Genomic DNA, 23,023 nt, shown 5'->3' with positions numbered 1-23,023 from the left:
AGATCATATATAAATCCATCCATCCATAGCATATGGTTAATACCCAAACCATGCATCTAACGGTTCGTATTTTTACACATAGGCGTAATTAATTATATATTGTTGACGTGACAAATCATAGGACATTAGATTTATCATTGAAGTATTACCCATATGCTAGGTTGAAATCTATCCCTAATGAAGGAATTAAAGAAATAGAACTATTTTACCAAAAAAGGATATTTCCCTTCACCAATTAGTGTAACATAATCTCATAATATCCATCTTCCAAATCAAAATGTACGTGAATGACCTTAACGGGTTTTAAATATTTTGTTTTACTTGGTATCTTCAACAAACTGTTCACCACATATTAAGTTAATTGGCCCGATGTCGATTATAATTTTTTAAATTTAACTTGTTCTAATTAAATTATGAAGACGAGCATATGGTCTTTTGAAAATAGTGATATTAGCTAGTTATAACTTAATTCTCTAATTAAAATGCAACATACAATGAATTTATTTGGTAGATTTGGCATAAAAATGACATTTAAATCAAAATTTTAATCGAAAAATTGAAATTAGAGCAGCAGTTTGACTCATATATGCTATTTATATAATTAATAAAGCAGTTATATATACTGGTCATCCATCCAATATAGGTTTCCTAAAATATCTATTATTTTATTTTCCTAAATAACGATAATTAGAAACCAATTAATTATCATAAATAAAAAATTATTTTAAAATTTTCATACTTTTTTTAAAAACAATTTAATTATACAAATTTAAATGTGCCCCATTTTTTCAAAATAAAATTATTAATTGGTAAAAAATATGAAATTAATTATATTTTTATATTATACAAAAATATAATATTACGTAACACACGCATCGTGTATGCTACGATCACTAGTGATAGTTGAATAAAATTAAAACCGTTAAAAAATCCGCTATTTATAGGCTTCGTAATATAATTATTTTGACATTCGACGAATAACACTGCAGCAAAAATCCGATATCAGGTCTCAAATTTTGCCGTCGACGTCGATGTGAGTTTCTGAGGAAGATTAACAACCTATATGTTATCCCAAGAGCAGTTTTTATCCGTTAAGCGCAACCCTTCCATGCACGGCACTGTCAAATCACTAAGGCCGACTTTCGTCCCTACTAGATGGGTGGATCTTGAAGCCAAGCATCCATCCGTCTACATTTGCAGTACTCGAGGGTCGTTGTCGGTCCGACGAGCACGGTCGACGACGACGTTTTTCTAGTGATCATTAATGTCATTATCCTGTTTTAAGATACTCAATCAGCTAGTAGTAATCACCAGATTCTGCATCATTACGTTTTCATTAAATGAGAGATCCACTGCATGGATTTTTTCAAACCATATTGGCAAAATGTCTACTATATATAAATGGTTCTTACTTGTCTGCTTTACAAGTTCAAGCCTAAACCCTAATATTGGTATTGTTCTATATATACATATATATATCCATCATGAGTACTTCAGGCAATAACAATAACAATAATAATGAAGAAAGCTCCTCAAGAAAGGGTAAAGGCCGTCGCAAGGTGACCATGGCGAAGATGGAAAACGAATCTAATCTCCAGGTCACCTTCTCGAAAAGGCGCAATGGCCTGTTCAAGAAAGCCAGTGAACTCAGCATTCGTTGCGGGGCGGAAACCGCCCTGGTCGTCTTCTCTCCGGGGGACAAACCCTATTCTTTCGGCCACCCGAGTGTGGAAACGGTCGCCACCAGGTTTCTTGCAGCTGGTGCGAATGATCAAAACCCGACGGCGGATCAATACGCGGCGCAAGAGGCGGAACGTCAGATGATTGCGAATTCGACTGCGGAACTGAACCAGGCCGTGGACGAGCTGGACCTGGCGAAAAGCCAGGCAAAAGAACTGGATCAGATCGTGAAACAACTGGGCAGAATGAAACAGATGAAGCAATATTGTAACTTGCTACGGCTGGATCAGTTGAAAGGGGAGGTGCTCCAGTTCCAGAATAAGCTTGAAAATAAAGATAATTTTCCCGGTCCAAACCCTAATATTATCAGTCATCTTCAACCAGTACTAGAACCGGCCGGTTCAAGTTTTGATCCTCCTCCATTCGGGTCTAGTCTGCAAGGGCTTAATCCCAATCAATTCCCCTATTCATGTTATGATCAAAGCAATATTTTAGGTGGTAACATCATGAGTACTAGTGTTCCAGTGGGTTCATATGATCCTTGTTTCGCAGGTGCCGATTTCCTAGCCTCACCTGGTTATTATAACCCTATGTGGAATGCTAGCTCTAGCTTCGTCATCCCATATTCTCCTCCTCCGTTCAATGACCCGACTCATGATCATGCTACTGAAAACGTCGAATCGAGTGGTACTCGTTTCGCAGGGACGAGCAGTTCTGGTGGTGCTCGTGACCAGTAACGTTTTCAAGAGTGGTTATATATGTTTTGCGTGTTTTCTTTCCGATTGGGTTCGCATTTGGTGGTTTTGCATTCATTTAATTTTCATGTACGTGTGTGAAGAGTGTGGGCATTATATATGTGTGTGGTATTTTTGGTTCCATTTTAGTGTGTGTGATCGATGTATTATATTTGATCCATCAATTGTTGATTTGTTGTATACTACCATGGGAAGATTTATATCAATGGATGCACCGTTTGAGGTACATTATATTAGTCTAATCATTAATAATTTTAATTTCTATGCAAATCAGTTGACATTTTTTGCAATTAAAAATATTCAACATCATAAATTTATCGTAATGTTCGCAATTTCCTAAAATAATTATTAAAAAAAAAATTATAATTCTAAAGTTTTCATGAGACTACATAAAAAATAATAACTTACGAAGTGGTTTATTGTAACAAATTAACAAAGCACGATAAACGTTATATTTACTTTTAATTTGTCATACGCACATTAGTCCATCGCCTTTTTTGTTTGTTTGTTTTTTTAATATAGACACGTACAGAATAATCATACCGTACGAGCTATTATGTGCTTTTTATATTTTTATTTACTGTCACAATATATATAACTAGGTTTTTGCATTTCGACTGGCCAATTTAATGTATACTCAGTTTTGATGCAATGCAAAATTATAATATATAAGTGGATCAGAAAACACCAGTACTTCTTACTTTGAATTTTTGGTTTATTTCATCTCATGCACATGTATCGGCACTGGCTTTTCCCATGAAGGCACATTATTAGGGTTCGAATATCTTCAAGACATGGAAACAACTGTAATATAATGTGCTTCTGTTGTAGCTGATTAGGACCATGTAAATTCCGCCGTCAGCGATGAACTCCTCATTCTTGCTTTTCGCAACCCCGGTCCTCTAGTTTTCATGAAATCATATAATTTAGGTTTGTAATTCATTGACAAAATTTCATGCACGGGGAAGATCACAATTAACATTGAAAACTATAATTTGAGCTTACAAAATTTACTTGTGCACTTTATACTAGTGTGTGTTACATTATTGTATATACTAGTGTGTGTTACATGATTGTATAGTCATTTTTTTAAATAAACATTCTTGTTTAAAGGAATCAGAAATTAAATTAAATTTGTAAAATTAAAAATCAAAATTTTTAAATGATCTTATTTTTAACAAGTTTCTTAAAATTCATTCACACTTTTTTTTTCATGCTAGAAGAATCGAAGGAATTTTGTGGATTTTTAAAAAAAGCACATTAATGATATACTAATTTGTCTCTATTTGGGCCAAACACAATTTATCCTTTTAATAATATAATATATAAGACATAGGAATTCAAGAGTTTGGTCGATCTAGAATTTCTTTGCGGTGTATATGAATTTTGATTTTAATTGTAGATGTTGTGCTTTTGTGTGTGATATATATATGCAAGTGAAAATTAATTCATGTTGCCTTTTTAAATATTTGTTGTAATGTTTCATAAATCGGAAATTACATTCAATAGAAACTTGTTAAATAATAAGAAGGAAATTTTAAAAATTAAAGTGCTCACATATGTGACTCTATATCCATCCATTTATACACCACGAAATCATAGAAAAGTTAATGAAGGAATCAGAGCAATATATAGAACTATATTACAAGAATATGATATTTCTATTCACCAATACCAAATGTGAATCATGACCTTGACCGGTTTTTATAAATATTTTCTATTATTTGGTACAAATTAAAATTTATACTAATTAAATTAACTAAATGTTTCACACATGTTTTTTTGATTGACTTAGATGTGAATTATAAATATTTATTTAAATTAAATATATAAATTAAGGAAATTTGAAACGCCACCAGCTTAATTAATTTGTTATAAATCATGATCAACACGAGTTTAGTCTCTTGAAAATACTAGTAACTTTATTCTTTAAAATTCTAAATACTTTATATTTCATACATCTTGCACCAAAGTCATTGATGTGAGACGTCGAGATACAAGTTATCGACATATATATTTAAATAAAAATTTAAAATGATTAAAGTAGATTAGTCGTTTGACTCATATATCTATAAAATAAAATATACGTGCGAATAATGACTTAAAATAACATCAAAATAAAGATTTCCAAAAAAAAACTCTCTTTTACATTATATTAATTTCTAAAATAATAAGTATTATATAAATAAAATATTATATACATGTATATATATTCAAAATATTTTATATTTTTATTTTTAAAAATAAATGTATCATATTTTTACCAAATAAAATTATTGACCAAAAATATGAAATTCAATTATATTTTTTATGTTATATGAAAATATAATATTTAATGCGCGTCATCGCGTGTGTGCGACGTTCACCGGTGATAATTAAAATTAAATATATTAAAAAAAATTTCGTCAAAATTTTCGTATTTATAGGGTTCTTTGTTATGATATTCTTATTTTCGCAGTCGACGAAATATTGCGAAGGCCGATCGAGATCGGGATATCAAATCTTCCCGTCCATGTGAGCTCTTGAGGAAATATTAACCTATTTTATTTAGAGTAATTTTTATCCGTTCATAGGCGACCGTTCCGATCGACACTGTCAATCACTAAAGCCGATTTTTGTCCCTACTTGACTGGTACGTGAATCTTGCAATTAAACGCCCTTCTGCGTCGCGAGTGTCATACTAGGTCCGATCAGTGGCGGAGCCACATTATAGCCGGGGAGTCACATTCACATTTAAAAAAAAAAAATTGTTTATACATATTAATTTTGAATAATTTTCGAATAAATTGATGTTAGTTTGGATAGATCATCTCAAAATATTGTAAGTTCAATTAGAGGTTAAAATTCTAGCTCCTTAGATTAAAATTCTTGGTTTCGCCATTGATTTCAATGAATACAAATAACGCTAATGCACGTAATTTTTTTTTAGTTTTTTTTTTTCTATAATGATTAATGCCATTATCCTGTTTTAATATACTGAATCAGCTAGTAGACACTCACCATTATGTTTTCATTAAATGAGAAAATCCACGACATGGATTTTCTTCAAACCATATTGGCAAAATAGCCAACTATAAATGCTACTCATCTCCTTCATGCCTAAACCATAATCTCAGTCTTGTTCTATATATTATAATTTGTTTGCCATCCATCATGAGTACTTCAGGCAACAACAATAACAATAATGAAGATCAAAACCCCTCAAGAAAGGGTAAAGGTCGTCGCAAGGTGGTCATGGAGAAGGTGGAAAACCCAGCAAATCTCCAGGTTACCTTCTCGAAAAGGCGCAATGGTCTGTTCAAGAAAACCAGTGAACTCAGCACTCGTTGCGGGGCCGAAACCGCGGTGATCATCTTCTCTCCCGGCGGCAAACCCTACACTTTCGGCCACCCGGACGTGGAAACGGTCACCGACAGGTTTCTCGCTGATCAAGAAAATGATCACGTTCATGACGAAGATCGAAACTTCCCCCCAACTCCGGATCAGCTACTGGCTCTGGAGACCGAACGTCAGATGGTTGCGAATTCAGCGGCGCGACTCAACCATGCCATGGAGCAGCTGGACCTGGCCAAAAAGCATGAAAAAGAGCTGGATCAGATGGGTAAACGAGCAGGTATAAAAACCAAACAAATCGCGGAATACTCTAGCTACCAAGAGCTGGATCAGTTGAAAGACAACTTCTTGTTTTTCAAGAACAAACTCGAAACCCATGAAGAGGCAAAAGCTAAAAGTTTCACCGTTACTCCATATGAGTTTCTTGGACCAAGCCTTAACGTGGGCACTGCCATTGATTATCCAGTGGGTGAACCAAGTGTTGTTCCTGCAGCTGCAGCTTGTTTTGAATATCCTCCAGTACTGGGCTTTGATAATCCACATGGATTAAATATTCCGAACCAATTCATCAATATTTTTGGCAATAATGTTCCGTTGGCTTCATATCATGATCCTCATTTGGCTGCAGCAGATACAAGCTCGACGGTGAACAATTTTCTGGACGTAGCACCCCAAGCTAGTTACATGATTCCCATGTGGAATGATAACTCTAGCTTTGTGATCCCGTATACTCCTCTGGGCACTGATCACTCCACCGCTATGCTCCCGATCGATCCCGCGGAGGAGCACGAATGGATCAGCGGTCGTGTCACTGCAGGGAACAAGGCTGGGGGTGCTCGTAAGGACATCGACGAGTAAGGTTTTTGAACAATCGGTGCATGGTTTATGTTTGTTTTTCATTAATTTCCTTGTTGTGTGATGCATTATATTCCATTTTAATTAGTGCGTGCAGCGTGCGTGATGTGTGTGTGTGATACATTTGGTCATGATTAGGCCTTTTTTGTGTGTGCGTTACTTATCTATTTCAACATCAATTATTATTATTATTATTATGGGAAGATTTATATATGAAATTTGCCGTTGGATGGATTCTATACAAGTTTTTTTTTTTTTTTATCAATTCCTATTAATATAAAAACAATAAAATAAATCCATATATATATATATATTTGTCGTTCTATAATAGAAATTTTATAGATCGACAAAATTTTTGTATCAGAAGCATCGTTTAATTATTCGAAAAACCGAACCAATTGTTATGGTAGCTTGGATATCGATTAATTACGGTGAACATTTGAAGTTTCCAGCAACAATATATATAAATAAACTCTTCAAACGTATGATGCGACGCAATATTGTGCAAATACGCTGCATATATCAATTTAACGGGAGACGATCGAAGTTTCTCCGTAATTAACGGGATTTTCTTCATTCCCGCCTAATTAAATATTATTATTGGTTTTGGACCATTTTTGAGAAATGTGCTGGATATATGTTTTATTAATGAGGATATATAAATGCTTCATACGAGGAAACCGATCACAATCAATTGGCTTTTACCCACTATACATTATTATACATACATGGCACATGAATTTATGTATCACGCATGTCTCATTATTATTACTAGCAAATGAGCATACACGTTGTGTGTAAAATATAATATATTTGTACGTTTTTTTTTGAAAATTTCAATTTAATTACCATATTGTACAAAAATAAATATGATATAAGATTTAGTAAGATAATTTTTTATATAAAATATGAGAAATTAAGTATCTCTACAAAATGAAATATATTTAGGAGTTAATGTATGAAAGGGTTGGTTTGAAATTATGAAAAAAAGCTTCACCAAAAAAGCAGTTACTATTTACCCCTCTTTCTTTATTAATAGTATAGATTATTATTATTATTATTATTATTATTATTATTATTATTATTATTATTATTTTTGAAACAATGTCTTAGCTAATTTGATCGTGATTATATGCATGATTAATATGTTAATTTATGGTAATTAAACCAAACACAACTACTCCAAATTTGTTTAGAGTGTCATTAAATTACCACAAGAAATTATCCTCGATCGAGCTAGAATGAAACCACAAAATCTTTAAATTAAACCCCGGAAAATATTTGAAATTATTTCTTAATTTTACGTAGCTAGATACCTCCACCAGGGACAATCAGTTGATGAATACTACTTATGACACCTCTTTAATTTAATATTATAAATTTTGTTTAGTTTGAACAATAATAGTAAAATATTGGTGTTGATAACTAGTTATAGTTTATTTTACGCCAATTAATTAATGTCTCAAATTTGAGGCAATATCTTTGCGTCAATTATGTTTTGAAAAGTCTGCACCAGCTAGCTATGATTTAAACTCAATTTGAAAATTTGATTAAAATTGAAAATTAATTCATTTTTATATTCAGAATCGCAATTGAGTGGATTGAGTAACATCCAAAAGAGCTTGAATCATAAAAATGAATTATTATATATCGAAAGTAATTCAGAACAAGCCAAGCTGGTTACCTTGTGGCAAATGCATCACCCAGCCCCCCACCTCCCTTCTCTCTCATGTAGTTGCAGAAGAGACAAAATCTAACTTACTTTATTTGTTTAAATGGTGATTAGATTCCCAAATATATGCAGCTAATTGAAAAGGTTTGTGAAAGAGACACACTGAATCTTGGATAATTCAACCTCAAAATCTCACTTTAACATCACAAAGTGTGATATTATTATTATTATTATTATTATTATTCAAACCAAATCACGTGAGAAAGTGATGTAAGATATTCGGTGTACCATTCAAAGTTTTTACATTAACTAGTAGGTGAGATTACACCATCACCCCCAACAAATTAGGACCCACATAAATAGACTTTTAGCGTGAATAATGACATTTAGCTACATGTTAATTGTAATGGTTGACTTAAATTTTAAATTTCCCATGAAAATTCTTGACTTAAAACTTAAAAGCTAAAAGTCCCATCCATCTTATTTTGCAATTTTTAGCTAAAAAAAGCCTCCATTTGACTATTACAATCCCTTATCACGAGTTGGAGTATAAGTAACACTATTCCTTGATCACATAGTAATTTAAATCTTTGCGCTGTAAACTAAGGGACAAAACGCTACAGATTTCGATAAAATGGTAGTGGTACGTAATAGTTTTGAATCCAAGAACTAACTCTGGTAATTAAAGAAAACAAAAATTCGGCAAGGCTTATTAGGTGACAGATGCAGTGCTAAACAAAGAATCAAGACAAAAGTGTACAGAGGAGAAGGTGATGATGAACTAAATATTAACACACTAGTCAAGGGAGAATTAATGGTAGGAGAGCAAGAAAACAGGGGAAATAAAGCACCTACAACTGCAGGCTCAGGGGTTCCTTGGAGTAGCATTAAAGACACTACTGTTTTTGCATCTTCTCTACTTCTACAAGTCTACTACCATACCATATGTCTTACTCTTACCCTCCAAAACTAACCACGACTATATTTTTTTAAGCAAAAAAGGGGATAATGTTAAGGTTGATTTATAGGCCAAAATAGTGTCTAAATTGATCTCCATGATTGTGAATTCAACAACATGGGTTTTGGTGGTTCTCAAGTTCTCCAAATGTTTTTGTTCATCTTCTTGTTCTTTGTTGCATCTTTCTACTGCACCCACAGTTTGATTGCAAGGGCCTCATTCAACGCACAAAATCAGTACTACTTCAATAGTGAAGTGCATTATGGAGGAAGTAATGGAGACGAATTTGTTGGAAAACAAGATAAAAATGGCTTGTTTTTGGAGAGGTTTAGACTTCTGTTGGGACTTCAAAGCTTCCAATCACACAAATCAAGAAATGGCCTTTTTGCTTATCTTCCTCCATCATCATCACCTTCGCCGGCACCCGCCTGGACTCCAGCTCCGGCGGTGCACGCTCACCGACACGCGCAACCGCCGCTGCGTTATCACTCGAAAGATCATAAAGTACAGAAAGAAGACAAAGGAAAAGGCATGAAAGATAGAAGAATCTTGAGTGCAGTGTTTGCTTCAGTTGGGGTTACCTCTATACTATGTGCAATTGGGCTCTTCTTTTGCTGCAGGAAATTCAAGAAACAACAAAAACAGAGGACCAAAAGAAGTGTATCAACGAAAACAAATGAAGCAAGAATTAACAAAGGTAAATCAAAGTTTGCCACCAGCTCCCAAAGCTCAGTAAAAAAGGTGAGTTCAGATCCAGGCCCTGACCTTTTTTACCTTGATTCTTTAGAAACTGCATTAAGCCAAAAACATGGTTGTATGAATCCGAATTTCGATCCCGGAAAAACGGCTTTTGCTCGAAACATGTCGAATTGTTCGCATGATGAGAATGAAGAATCTGATAAGAAATATGTTAACGGTGGGTGTTGTTCTGTTGTGGAAATTACCACGGTGCATGAAATTTCTGAGTCGGTCGAGTATAAACAAGAGGACTCTCACTTTTCATGTGGTGAAAGATTGATTACTGAAGAACAAATTCATGGATTTGATGATAAAATTATTGCTGATTCATCTGATGATGAATCTTTCCATTCTTTCTTCAATTCATGTTCGCCACAAGTGAGAATTTCCAATGCATCAGCCTGTAGCATTACCGAATTTTTTGAAGTTACTTCTCAAGATGACCAAAACAAGGAATCACTCGTTCTTGTATCTTCAGAGATTTTGCACTCTAATCCCATTTTATCAGCCCCAAGTTCTCCCCTGCCGCGGCCGCCACCGCCGCCTCCTCCACCGCCACCACCTTCATTGCCATTCATGCCCGTTTCTTCATCTCCTTCGTTAAGAACCAAATCCAACCTTAAACCATCCACATTGACGAGTTTTTCGTATCCCAAAGCTCCAAAAACAATTCCTTCACCACCATTGGCGCCATCCCTTTCGGAAAGGAACATTAATAATCCTCTCAAAATTCCACCTCCTCCACCTTCTCAGCTCAATCAACACACGCCTTCAGGAAAATATGGCTCGCCATTACCCAAACTTAAACCACTCCATTGGGACAAAGTTAGAGCCACACCAGATCGAACAACGGTGTGGGACAAGCTTCGGTCCAGCTCGTTTGAGTAAGAAACTACGAACTCTTGAAACCAAGTAAAAGTTTTTCATAACTTCTTGATTTTGCTTAAGTTGTTTATGATCATGCATTCATGAAACATGACATAGATTTGATGAGGAAATGATCGAGTCACTTTTCGGGTACAACCTCCAAAATACCATCAAGATTGATGAAGCAAAAAGCAAAACTCCATCACCGAGCAAGCATGTCCTTGACCCTAAAAGACTACACAACATAACTATACTTTCTAAAGCATTGAACGTCACTGCAGCACAAGTATGCGGGGCGCTCATTCGAGGTATGGAATTTGAAGTTCCATCATTCGTTCATGAGCTAAGAGATAAGAATTAATATATACCATGTAGTTTTCATTTCTTTCTTTACATTTTTCGTTTTCAAATAGGCGATGGTCTTTCATTGCAAGATTTAGAAGCACTCTCAAAGATGGTTCCCACTAAGGAAGAAGAGGCTAAGCTCTCCAACTACAGAGGAGATGTTCTTGAATTAGGATCAGCTGAGAAATTGGTGAAAGAGATGCTCAAGATACCATTTGCATTTGCAAGAATAGAAGCTATGCTATATCGCGAAACGTTTGAAGATGAGGTGTTTCATCTCATAAAATCTTTCTCAATGCTCGAGGTAATACAATATAGAACTAATCTCCAACACATCATCATCATCTCGATGATTTTATATATTTTTGTTTTATGTTAGGAGGCGTGCAAGGAACTAAGATCGAGCCGGCTCTTCCTAAAACTACTCGAGGCTGTACTAAAAACAGGAAACAGAATGAATATTGGAACGACAAGGGGAGGTGCCAAAGCTTTCAAGCTCGACGCCCTTCTGAAACTTGCTGATGTAAAGGGAACAGATGGAAAAACGACGCTCCTTCATTTTGTCGTCCAAGAAATTGTGCGGTCTGAGGGATTAAGAGTATCAGAAAGCATAATGGGGAGAATCAATATGAGAAGCAGCACTTCAAACATTGAAGATAAGGAAGAAAAATACAGGAAAATGGGCTTAGATCTTGTCTCCGGTTTAAGCACCGAGCTATGCAATGTAAAAAAAACAGCCACAATAGACTTAGATGTTCTTGCAAGCTCTGTTACAAATTTATCTGAAGAAATGAGTAAACTGCAACATCTGGTCCAAAAGGACATGACAGCGGAAGAAACAAAGGGTAACTTTGTTATATCGATGCGATCATTCTTGAAGCACGCAGAAACGAAGGTGAAAGAACTTCAACAAGACGAGAATAGAGTCTTGTTACATGTTAAAGAAATCACTGAATATTTTCATGGAAACGTAAGCAAAGACGAGTCGAACCCGCTTCATATTTTTGTAATTGTAAGAGATTTTTTGAGTATGTTAGATCATGTGTGCAAAGAGCTGAGAAGCTCGAAAACGCCTCGAAGTCCTAGTCCTTTATCTGTATTTTGATATAGTAGAAGAAGGTTATTATGGCTTGCTTGATATTGAAATGCCGAGTGAGAGTTTTTGCACTCTTTCCATGATCTGGAATGATTGTTAGCATCTTCAAAAATATGTATTTGAGTTTCTCAGTTCGAGAAATGCATATACAACTGCTATCCTAATTATAATATTTCACGTGTGTAGACTAAATAATAATATCCAACCAAATTTAGCATACAAGTGGTACACATTTATTCAATGTTCATGCAATGCACGTACGGGGCCATCCACAAATAGAGCAAATTCTTGCAACTAGTGTGTATGGATTGGTGGAGTGGAGCAGAGTGAAGTGATTCAGTGTTTGCAGGGCTTCACTGAGAGTTGAGAGGATTTAACCTGCAAGTAAATATCTATTATTGGCTTGGCATGAAAGCTGAATTTATTGGCCCTGCCTGCCTCCTACAAATTCTATGATGTGATCTCCCGATGATTCAGGCCGTTAGTACCCCATCCGGCACTGTCCGATTGGGATAGCATAGACGGCTCCCAAATTCTATCCACACATTGGTGAAAATCGGCTCTATTAATTGTATGTTGTGTATTTCATGTAATAGATATTTTAATCTGTATACATGTGTTGGGTATTTGAAGTTTTATAATAAAGTGTATGATCGAGTTAAAATATGTTATATTAATATAATATTTGTCTTTGAAATGAATAAAATGTGGGATTGAAAATAATGATAGCGTTGAGAGATTTGAAATAAGTTTTTAGAAGGAAAAGAAGACAAATAGACGGTGTTGTTTGATAAGCAATAATCTTATGGCTTATTTGACACTTTATTTTGTCGTACGTGTTTATCCGGCGTTTTTATTTTTAGTTTTGCACATAAATCGTCACACTCCTGAAAGACAAGGAAAAATCATGAAAAGCCTATGCACGGATCCATGTCTGGGATACGTTCATGTCGCAGATTTAGAAAAAAATAGAGATCGCACAAAATTTGAAAATTTCGAAACTCTATTATTTTGGACAATATTGAATAGGGATGACAACGGGGCATGTTCGAACAAACTCGGAACTTGTCCCGCCTCCCTGTGGACTCGCCCCGCCCGTCCAATGGATCCGGCGAATCTAATCCGAGTTAGACTTATTGAATCTGCCAAATTAAATATAATTTAAATTTTATTAAATAAAAAATTTAAATAAATTAAAAAATTAACAATCCATCATTAAAATTTATATTAATAATATTTAGGGAAAAAAATATTTTTACAAATTAAAATATATCATCTTCTATTTAATTAATCATTAATAAAAAAAATCATAATAATATATTTTCATATTAAAAATATCATAATATATTAAAATTATTTAAATCCAAAAATATTATAAACTCAAATAAAGAATAAGTATTGAATATGCAATATAAATAATATAATTATATATTATTAATATATATACATATATATTTTACATTTATATTTAATATATATATTTTTTGACGGGGCGGGTCCGGCCAAACTCAGGACCCGCTCCAGACCCGTATGTGGGCCCACTTGCCCGAGTTTAAACCCGTCACATCAATCCTTTTTTACTATTGAATTTTGTACGTTAACAGGCTGCAACTGTTTTCACATCTTAAATAAGAGCTCAAGACTAGGGGTGTTCATTCGGGCGGTTTGCATCGAACCGGACCGAAATTAACCGAAATTTCGGTTTCGAAAAGCCAAACCGAAAATCGAACCGAATTGGGCAGTTCGGTTCCGTTTTTAACCGAAATTATTTCGGTTTTTCGGTTTTTTTTTTTTAAAAAAAAAAATTTGAAAATTTTTTTTCCTCTAAAAATCGGTTTTTTGAAAAAAAAAATTAAATAAATTTTTTTTAAAAAAAAAACTAAATATTTTTAGTTATTCGAATGATTTTTTGGAAAAATTAATGGTTCAATTAAATATTTGTGATTTAATGCTTCGAAAAATATATTTGAAAATAACTGCACTTAGAACAAAAAAAATGCTAACGTTTTTAATTTTAATAATAATAATTTATGAATTTATAAAAATAATGTAATATATAATGCAAATATGTGTATATATAATATAATATAATATAATAACTTCATTAATTTTTAATTATTTCTATTTCAAAAATCAATATTTTTTAAAATCACTAAATCAATACATTTTTCAAGTTGAATCCACAATTCAAGTATGTTTGACTAATTAGATAAGTAATTAAACCAATTATGTTTTTTTTTTAAAAAAACAAATGATGACCTTTGTTCTTTCAGTTTTTCAATAAAATTAATTTTATGGGCACACAATATTGATGTACATATTAATTGATTGGTAAAAAAATTCAAAAAAAAAAACCCAAAAAAAAACGGTTTTTCAGTTCGGTTCGGTTAACCGCGAAAAAAACCGAACCGAACCGAAAAACCGAAAATCCGAAAACCGAAAACCGAACCGAATCGATTTTCGGTTCGAACCGAATTTTCGGTTTCGGTTCGAATCGGGCGGTTATCCGAACCGTGAACACCCCTACTCAAGACCTTCATTGGGCATTGATATGCCACGATATGTACATAAAAGTTTCTTTGAATTGCAGAACATGATATTATGGTATTGATGCATGAACTATAAAATATGATGAGTACATACTGCGCACCACATGTCGTTCTAATTGATTGAGAATCGAGTATTCAAATACACGGATAAAAATCTTCTCGAAATTTATTAAAAAATCATACAAATAATAATTATTAAAATTTATTGATTCCTCCTATTGTTAATATTCCAATGTGAACTGGATACGTACCTTGCATTATCTTGAGACATCATCTACTAATACTCATGAATATGTGAATTTAAATAAATAACACACAAAAAAATGGCAGCTAGAACAATGAAGGCGATACCAGCTTAAATGAGCAGTTAGCTAAAAGAACCGATAGATTTAAAGCATTTGAGTAAAATTTTTTATAAATCTTATCTCCATGATCATGTAAATACTCCGATCCATCGCCACCACGTACGAACTACTTTCATTGCACTTCCGTGACGTGTCCGTGTCACCACTATCTCGAGATCCATCTTCCTCTCCACCGTGCGTGCATCAATTACGTGTCACATCAAAATATTTAGTCATGGAAACTAACCATGATCATTTTTCTTCACCCCGATGTCTTTTCCCGTACGTGAACGCCATTCTTGTGAAGTATTACGATCGAAACCGTAAAATTCTTGAAAAATCTATGTTGTTTCGCCTGGAAGAAACAAGAAGCGAAGGGAAATGGAAGAAAGAAGGCGAAAAAATGCAATAACAAAAAAAGTGTCTTGAAACATATTGTTGTGAATATATATATAACAATTTCACATACGAATAGATAACTATCGAAGCGATATTTGTTATATAAAATATATAAATAATTTTGGAAATCTCACTTTTGAGTTTTGATATATGAAATAATAATTTTATAAAATCCTTGAATAAATTTTTATATCAACTTTGGATCATTAAATAATCAAGATTCATGAACTGCCATATACGTACAATGTATATCCAAGAATATCCCAAATAAATAAAGAAAATCAAGACTCATTCCACTCAATCTGAAAATTGAAATAATTAATAAAACCGAATCTCAACGAGAACAATGAAACATCAAATGCCACAATTTTTGGAAAAATTTAAATTTGTTACAGATTTTTTTCAAGCTTTTGATCCAAATAATTTGTCAATTTTGACTTGAGCTCTAGAATATCACTTGGATCTTGAGTAGAATCCAAAAAACAAATCGATGAAATATTCTTTATCCGATAACAATATATATATTTTAAAATATGTCATCTACACAATTAATTCTCACAATTTGAAAGACACTTAATTATCATATATCCAAATTTCAAACTGACAGTTGACCGTATAGGTCTATCTTATTCTCAAATTATACCAATTTTTTAAAATTAAAGGATATACAATGATATTTTTAAAAAAATTAAAATACACTTGAGATATTTTATAATTTAAAAGGCAAATTCTAATTATAAATATTGCAACTTTTTTTTTTTAACCCGACTCTCTCTCTTTCGACATATATATTATCTCTTGAGGGAATTAATCCCACTTCTGTTCTGTTCATCTTCTTGGATTGGATTCACGTATATATATATATATATTTCTTGTTTGTACGTTCGTTCAACTTGGTTTTCTTCCTTTTGCCTCTGAGACTCTAGCTCGTTTCTTCCTGCAAAGATTTTGAGCGTGCGTATAGTCTACGATTTCGATCGAAATAGAATTAAGAGATTGGACAAAGATTCAGCAAGAAGAAATCAATGGCCGCCACGACCCTTTCGATGGTTCTGGTTGGTAATAAACATTACATACAAATTGGCTATGAGTCCGTCTGTTCTGGTGGCTTCTTACAGGCCAGGCCGTTTTCATTACTCCTGTTGCGTTTTTTGTTAAAAGGTTTGGATTAATTATTAATATATGTTTATGTTTCCGATTTTCAAATTTTTGAACTTGGAAAAGAGGCCAAAGTTGACGAAGAAGAAGATGGCGTTTTAAGGATTCGGGTGAGATTTGTGCCTTTTGCATCTTAATCCATAGCTTGTTTGTACGTATTATAACCAATCTTGAATAAACGTACCTTTAATTTCAACCAACTGCATGCACTAATTAGTTAGCGTTAATGTCATGTATGTGATCTCATAAACTTTGTTATCGTCGGAAATTATTAATTTCTTATGCAGCACCATGAATTGGACACAATATGTTCTTGAAAATTGCTTGACATTAATTAATTAACATCTGCGACTTTTGTATCTGCATGCCACGATAAATCTTCTTGTCGATTTGTATGCATACATGCATGTCAAGTTTTTGAATTCTTTGTACGATCTGTCTTCTTGTTATTGTTAAATCTTTGGAGCACGTACGGTTAATAGAGGAAGATCAAGGCAGGCGATTGGAGATAGTCGTGCCATGAACTCCATCGCAGAATGACAGTAGTCATGGTAGCGATGCTGGTGGAAAGTAGTCACAAATGTTTGCGAAGTGAGAGTGAGGGGGAAAGAAACTCATGCTAGTTCAAAATCTGTTTATGTGTAAAATCTTTTTTTACCTTTAGATGCAAAAATTACAAGATGAAATTACTTTATTATAGTTGAAAAATATATAGCATGAGCTTCCTTCTCTCTACACTTTCTTTTCGCGAGTATCTGTGACTTCGTTCCATTGTCATTCTACCTTGGCTACGGTCTTCCGTGGTGGGGGAGATGATACGTCTTTCTCTTTTTACTTGATTGATTTTCAACGTGATATGTTTTATTTCGTAAAATAAGAAACGAACCAAAATCAAAATCATAATAGAATTAAAAACTACACTTAAACTATGTTTGGATTGATAGACTTGAGATGATTTTAAATTATCCCTATTTGAATATAAACAAAAATAAATAATAAAGGATCTTACAAACACACAACAGTCATGCATTAATGGGTATAAATTATTAATATTTTCATCGACTTTATTAATATTAATAACGAAAACTATAATGATTTAAATAATATTAGAAAATTAAAAGGAGTTGCGCCCCCATTTAATTTAATTTTTAAAAGGCTTTTATTATTATTATTATTATTATTTTATTTTTATTTATTTGAAAGGACTTTATTATCGGTAAATTACTATAAATTACCAATTAATTTTCAATATATGTACATGTGTATTACTTGTTCGTTCAAAAAACAGGGAACTTGAGAAATAGAACTATACGAGCAAGCAAGCAGAGGAGGAGATCAAATCGTTTGCATCCATGGTATTTTTCATGGCTTGAACCGTTATATTTCGTTCAAGTTTCTCTTCAACTTCTCCATTTTGCGTGATACTTTTGAGTTTCAGTCCTTGCTTGCGAAATGTTTGATCGATTGCCTATGAAATTTTTGTGTGTTTGCTTGATTTTAAACTCATTGCTCTGTTTGCAGGGGAAATTCTCCCTCGTACGTTCACTAACTGTGGCTGCTGCTAGCTCAGGGGTTCTCTGTTTCGCCACTTCCTCGAAGTCTGGTGAGACTCGTGGTTATGCTTATTAGTTGTTGATGATATTTTGTTCAAGGTGGATGAGTATCAAGGTTGCTGAAATAAACTAAGGTTTTTGGGATTTGATTTTCCCATATTCTGTTCATGCCCATGGATTCTTTTCTAGAAAGAGCTGTATTTGTATGTGGAATGTGCTTAAGTTGAGATTTGGGCTTTTAGATTGGGTTTGCGGATGCCTTTGGATTTGGGATATCAGGTGGTGTACGTGGACACGTGACCTTGTACTTGAATTAATATCGTGCACTCTTCTTTTTCTGGTTTTTGGAACATTTGCGGATGTCTAGTTGCAGATCATTTATTCCTTTTGTTTAGGGGAGTTCCTGTCTAGTTGATATGTCCATCTCCGGAAATTCCTCGATGATTTTTTGTGGGACCTTAAGATTTGGTTATGATAATGAATAGTGATACAATGGGAGCTACTTCCCCTAAACTGTGCGTTTTACTCATTTTTAGTTTCTTTAACCTTGTTCCACAATGACAAAAATGTTTAAACATCTTGTGATAATGTTGCCTTTTGGAAATCGTAAAGCTTCTTGCAAAACTGTGATCAAGATATTAACATGTGATGTTCTGTGCTATGCTGAAGATATTGCTGTATTATGTAAGATTTGTCTGCAATTTTCCCAAATGTTTTTTTAATTCACTTCTATTCATCATTCACGAGTATTATTTGATTTATTACAGAAACGCTGCTGTCAGTTTCACTTGTATCACCAACGCTTGATTCCTTAACATGGCCTTGGCGAACTATTCGAGTGAACAACTTTCACAAATTTACTCCATTGAATCCTTCACAACACGGTAGACTTTGTATTTTAACTGTACTTTTCTTGATGTCTATTTTCTGGGATATGTAATTAGAGTACGCACCCTCTTTGTTGGTTCCTGTTTCTTTTGATTTTGTAAACAAATAGCACATCTTTGCAGGATTTCTTCCTCTACTTTTTTCCAGTCCCAATGCATTTCCAGGTGCTGACATAAGCAAAAGTGCCGCTAATACTGGAGATTGTCCCAGACAATCTTGCAACTGTTTCAGTATAGATACTATTCCTAATGCAGCAGCAAAGGTTGGCCCTGCTGTTGTCAATTTGTCAGTACCACAAAGTATGCGTTCATATTCTTTTGTGGAATTATTTTTATCCAACTCACAGCATATAATAAAATCTATTGTTAAAGATTAGTTTTTAGCAGGTTTCAGCGGGATGTCTACGGGTAAAAGTGTGGGATCAGGAACAATAATAGATGAGGATGGTACTATCTTGACTTGTGCTCATGTAGTAGTTGATTTCCAAGGATTAAGATCTTCATCCAAGGGAAAGGTCTGTTCCAGTGCATCCCTGTTATGGTACAGGACTTCAGGTGAATATCTAAGGTAATATATCAATCATTTGAACAGGTTGAGGTAAAATTGCAAGATGGTCGCACATTTGAGGGCACAGTAGTGAATGCTGATCTACATTCAGACATAGCATTAGTGAAGATCGAATCTAAAACTCGACTTCCTACTGCAAAACTTGGCTCCTCAAGAAAGCTTCGCCCTGGGGACTTGGTGATTGCTATGGGTTGCCCCCTTACCCTTCAAAATACTGTAACTGCAGGTATTGTAAGGTAATTTAGGTCTGAAAGGGCTTGAGCTTTCGTTACCTCTAACATCTGCTGTTTGTTTTAGATGCCACTTAACACTATCAAATTGGATCCAAAGATTTGAATGATTTAAATATATGTGCTCACTAACGTAGTGGACTATGTAGATGGAAGTATAGTTTATTTCCTTATGCCTTATGCTATATTTACCATGGCATTTAGTTGTGTTGATCGGAAGAGCAGTGACTTAGGTCTGGGGGGCTTCCGAAGGGAATACTTACAGACTGACTGTGCTGTTAATGAGGTAAAAGGTTATTTGTCCTGCACTTCCTTTAAAGAAATTAATGTTTTCTTTTCTTCTCTCCCTTTCATCCCATATTTGGGAACATTATCGCCAGGCGAGCCCATGGTCGGAGAGTTTTGACTATGAATGGGTACAAACAGGCATTTTGTTGTCATCTCAATATAATTTTCAAAATTACATGACTATAATTTGGAGGTTTTTGGTTTCTCTCTGTGCTGAGTGCCAAAGGATGGTGTAAAATGCAAGTGTCGGTAGTGGTTTTTATCCATTTGAGATGAAGTTGTATTTTCCTGACCAAGTTACAGTCATTAGGTTATTGTATTTTCCAAATGGTATTATCATGTATGAGTATATTCTATGTGGAGGTTGTTGATGAAATCTCCTTCAGATATATTTTCAAATATTGTAAGAAAAAATTAATCTGTTCACTTTATCATTCCATAATGTGGGGTCTAGCATCATTAATGATCAATTTTTAATTCTGCTATAAGATGGATCATACATAACTTGTCCATTCAACTAGCAGAAACCTTGCTATCAATCACTTGTCTTCTTTGCAACCGTTATTGTTAGATAAAGAGATTTGTTATTCAAGGACCTTTCCTTTTTTTCTGTGCGACTGCAGGGTAATTCTGGGGGACCTCTAGTAAATGTTTATGGAGAAATCGTTGGTGTCAATATCATGAAAGTTTTGGGGGCTGATGGATTGAATTTTGCTGTACCAGTTGACTCTGTCTCCACAATAATCGAGCACTTCAAAAGAAACGGGTTAGTAAAACTCCATTTATCTCCAGTTTAGGACTCACTCAGTCACTGATAAATTCTGAATCCATTGTCTTCTCTTTGTTCTCTCGATAGTTTCCTCTTGCCTCTACTTGTATCGAGATCTTTTCTAGATTCTCTGAAAATACTAGCTCGTCCTTTTTGGCCTTTGTACCATTCCTTGCAGTATGGTAGTAGACTTTTACAAACACGGTGGTTATGTCTTCATCTACCTCGTGTTGCTTTTTCCCTAGTAAACTGACTTCATTTGGCTTCACGTACAAGATTGTGATTGTAGGTCTCCTACCCTTGGATGTGTGGGGAACATGTTGACTCACTCTGTTACGCCACCATTTGAGGCACTTGTTAAAATGTTCTGATTTTGATTTGTTAGTATAATGTAGGAGAGTTGTTCGACCGTGGCTTGGACTAAAAATGATCGATCTCAATGATATGATCACGGCACAGCTTAAGGACAAAGATCCTGCTTTTCCAAATGTAAATAAAGGTCTTCTTGTATCTATGGTAAGATCTTCATCAGATGCATGAAATTCTTTTATGTGGTGGTGTGGTGGTGGAGTGAGAGCTGGAGTGATAGTTTTTCTCCCCTTCAGGATGTGTTTGAGAATGTAGACTCAGTATGCTTTAGCGGATTGCTAGGGAATGAACCGGTGATACCCATGAGTACCATTGTGTCCCTGTGGATTGAGATTGTCTTTTACTTTTGCTCTACTTTTCCCTGCAACTGCCAACTTGTGTCATGTTCCTCTCCCTTTAATTCATGCTGCATCAGCAACTGTAATATATATAGCCAAAGATGTGAGATTTACTCTCTATCCTTTGATTTGAGGACATGATATGTCATTGTTGCCATTTTTATCATTTTGCTTTATGGTGAGGACCAATAGTAAAGGGGAATGTCATTCATTTTCCTAAAACCCGAGAATTAATTTAGATCCTTTCATATAATATAATTCTCTTAACTGATTGCATTAAGAATGTTTCTGCATAGGCTAAGGTAGATGTAACGTAGTTCAGTTTGATTCAATAGAGGCACATAGTAAAAGTATAATCATATACTGCATATCACAGCTAACATGTGCGATCATGTCTTCTGAAATGACATAGTTTCACTCAGTTCTGGAAATACTTATTTTCAGGTAGTGCCAGGTTCTCCAGCTGATCTTGCTGGATTTCATTCTGGGGATGTTGTTATCGAATTTGGAGGACAGCCCGTCGGAAGCATCAAGGAGGTATTTGTGTTTTGATCATATTAATGATTTCATTAAAAATGAACCCAGTGGTCTGTTAGCAGGATAATTTGAGATTTCTAATACCCATGGTTCTTGATCTGATAATATCTGTTGAGTGTCAATCATATGAGGTCTTTCTCATCAGATTGTGATACCAAACTTGACTTGTTAGATATCTATCTCTTCAAAATTTTTCTTTGTAGTACGTTGATTTTTGGGTGGAAAATTGAGCCGCCTATCAGTTGGCAACTTCATGAGGAGATAGTAGTGCAGTGCCTGTTAATGTGCCTTGAGAACTGATGTTTAACAAATTCACCGAGCCTTTCTTTTTTCGTGTAACATTTCTTTTGATGAAATTCATCAGGTCGTCTTCTTTTTTTTTTTGGTGTGTGTGTAAGGTGACGGAGATAATGGGAGACAAAGTTGGGAAGCCATTTACTGCTGTTGTGAAGAGGGCGAATGATACTACTTGGACTTTAGTTGTCATTCCTGAAGAAGCTGTTCCGGATATGTAAACGATACTTGTCATCGTATTCCATTTTTTATTTTATTTTATTTTTTTTAAAAATTAATTCTTGTTGCAAGAATGGACATTTGGAAAAAATAAAAAAATTATTTGGGCCACCAATGGGCATAAGCCCAAGTCTAATATGCTTACTCACATCCTTCTTGGACTTGGATTAATTGACTTCAATTTGGTACCCAGTTTCATTTCTAATGGACATGACTTTAACA

At 34.3% G+C, this 23,023-nt stretch overlaps 4 protein-coding genes across 7 annotated transcripts; all 4 read left to right on the top strand.

Annotated features, from left to right (window-relative positions):
• Positions 1-1,573: 1,573 nt before the first annotated feature.
• Positions 1,574-2,480, top strand: LOC140885241 (MADS-box transcription factor 6-like). Its single transcript, XM_073292187.1, has one exon. It carries the CDS (start codon positions 1,575-1,577, stop codon positions 2,415-2,417), a length of 843 nt encoding a protein of 280 aa, XP_073148288.1. The 5' UTR covers position 1,574; the 3' UTR covers positions 2,418-2,480.
• A 3,100-nt stretch (positions 2,481-5,580) lies between these two features.
• Positions 5,581-6,779, top strand: LOC140885154 (uncharacterized). The gene has a single exon (XM_073292089.1). It carries the CDS (start codon positions 5,589-5,591, stop codon positions 6,624-6,626), a length of 1,038 nt encoding a protein of 345 aa, XP_073148190.1. The 5' UTR covers positions 5,581-5,588; the 3' UTR covers positions 6,627-6,779.
• A 2,286-nt stretch (positions 6,780-9,065) lies between these two features.
• Positions 9,066-12,345, top strand: LOC140884008 (formin-like protein 11). 2 transcript variants are annotated; one of them, XM_073290669.1, is made up of 4 exons: positions 9,066-10,875; positions 10,976-11,166; positions 11,293-11,507; positions 11,583-12,345. In XM_073290669.1, the coding sequence occupies exons 1-4, from the start codon at positions 9,371-9,373 to the stop codon at positions 12,306-12,308; spliced, it is 2,637 nt and encodes an 878-aa protein (XP_073146770.1). In that variant the 5' UTR covers positions 9,066-9,370; the 3' UTR covers positions 12,309-12,345. The 2 variants fall into 2 exon arrangements, with proteins under 2 accessions (XP_073146770.1, XP_073146769.1); XM_073290668.1 differs by having other exon boundaries at positions 9,068-10,875; positions 11,272-11,507.
• Positions 12,346-16,491: 4,146 nt separating this feature from the next.
• Positions 16,492-22,932, top strand: LOC140882954 (putative protease Do-like 14). 3 transcript variants are annotated; one of them, XM_073289219.1, is made up of 13 exons: positions 16,577-16,646; positions 16,816-16,859; positions 18,038-18,104; positions 18,271-18,352; positions 19,070-19,186; positions 19,313-19,489; positions 19,577-19,704; positions 19,782-19,993; positions 20,192-20,273; positions 20,899-21,041; positions 21,440-21,560; positions 22,196-22,288; positions 22,687-22,931. In XM_073289219.1, the coding sequence occupies exons 3-13, from the start codon at positions 18,102-18,104 to the stop codon at positions 22,801-22,803; spliced, it is 1,275 nt and encodes a 424-aa protein (XP_073145320.1). In that variant the 5' UTR covers positions 16,577-16,646; positions 16,816-16,859; positions 18,038-18,101; the 3' UTR covers positions 22,804-22,931. The 3 variants fall into 3 exon arrangements, with proteins under 3 accessions (XP_073145318.1, XP_073145320.1, XP_073145319.1); XM_073289217.1 differs by lacking the exon at positions 18,038-18,104 and having other exon boundaries at positions 16,492-16,650; positions 22,687-22,932; XM_073289218.1 differs by lacking the exons at positions 16,577-16,646; positions 16,816-16,859 and having other exon boundaries at positions 18,018-18,104.
• Positions 22,933-23,023: the final 91 nt, after the last annotated feature.

Source organism: Henckelia pumila, chromosome 2, assembly GCF_033568475.1.
Source record: "Henckelia pumila isolate YLH828 chromosome 2, ASM3356847v2, whole genome shotgun sequence".
NCBI lineage: Eukaryota > Viridiplantae > Streptophyta > Magnoliopsida > Lamiales > Gesneriaceae > Henckelia > Henckelia pumila.
This window is presented reverse-complemented; position numbering and strand designations above follow the sequence as displayed.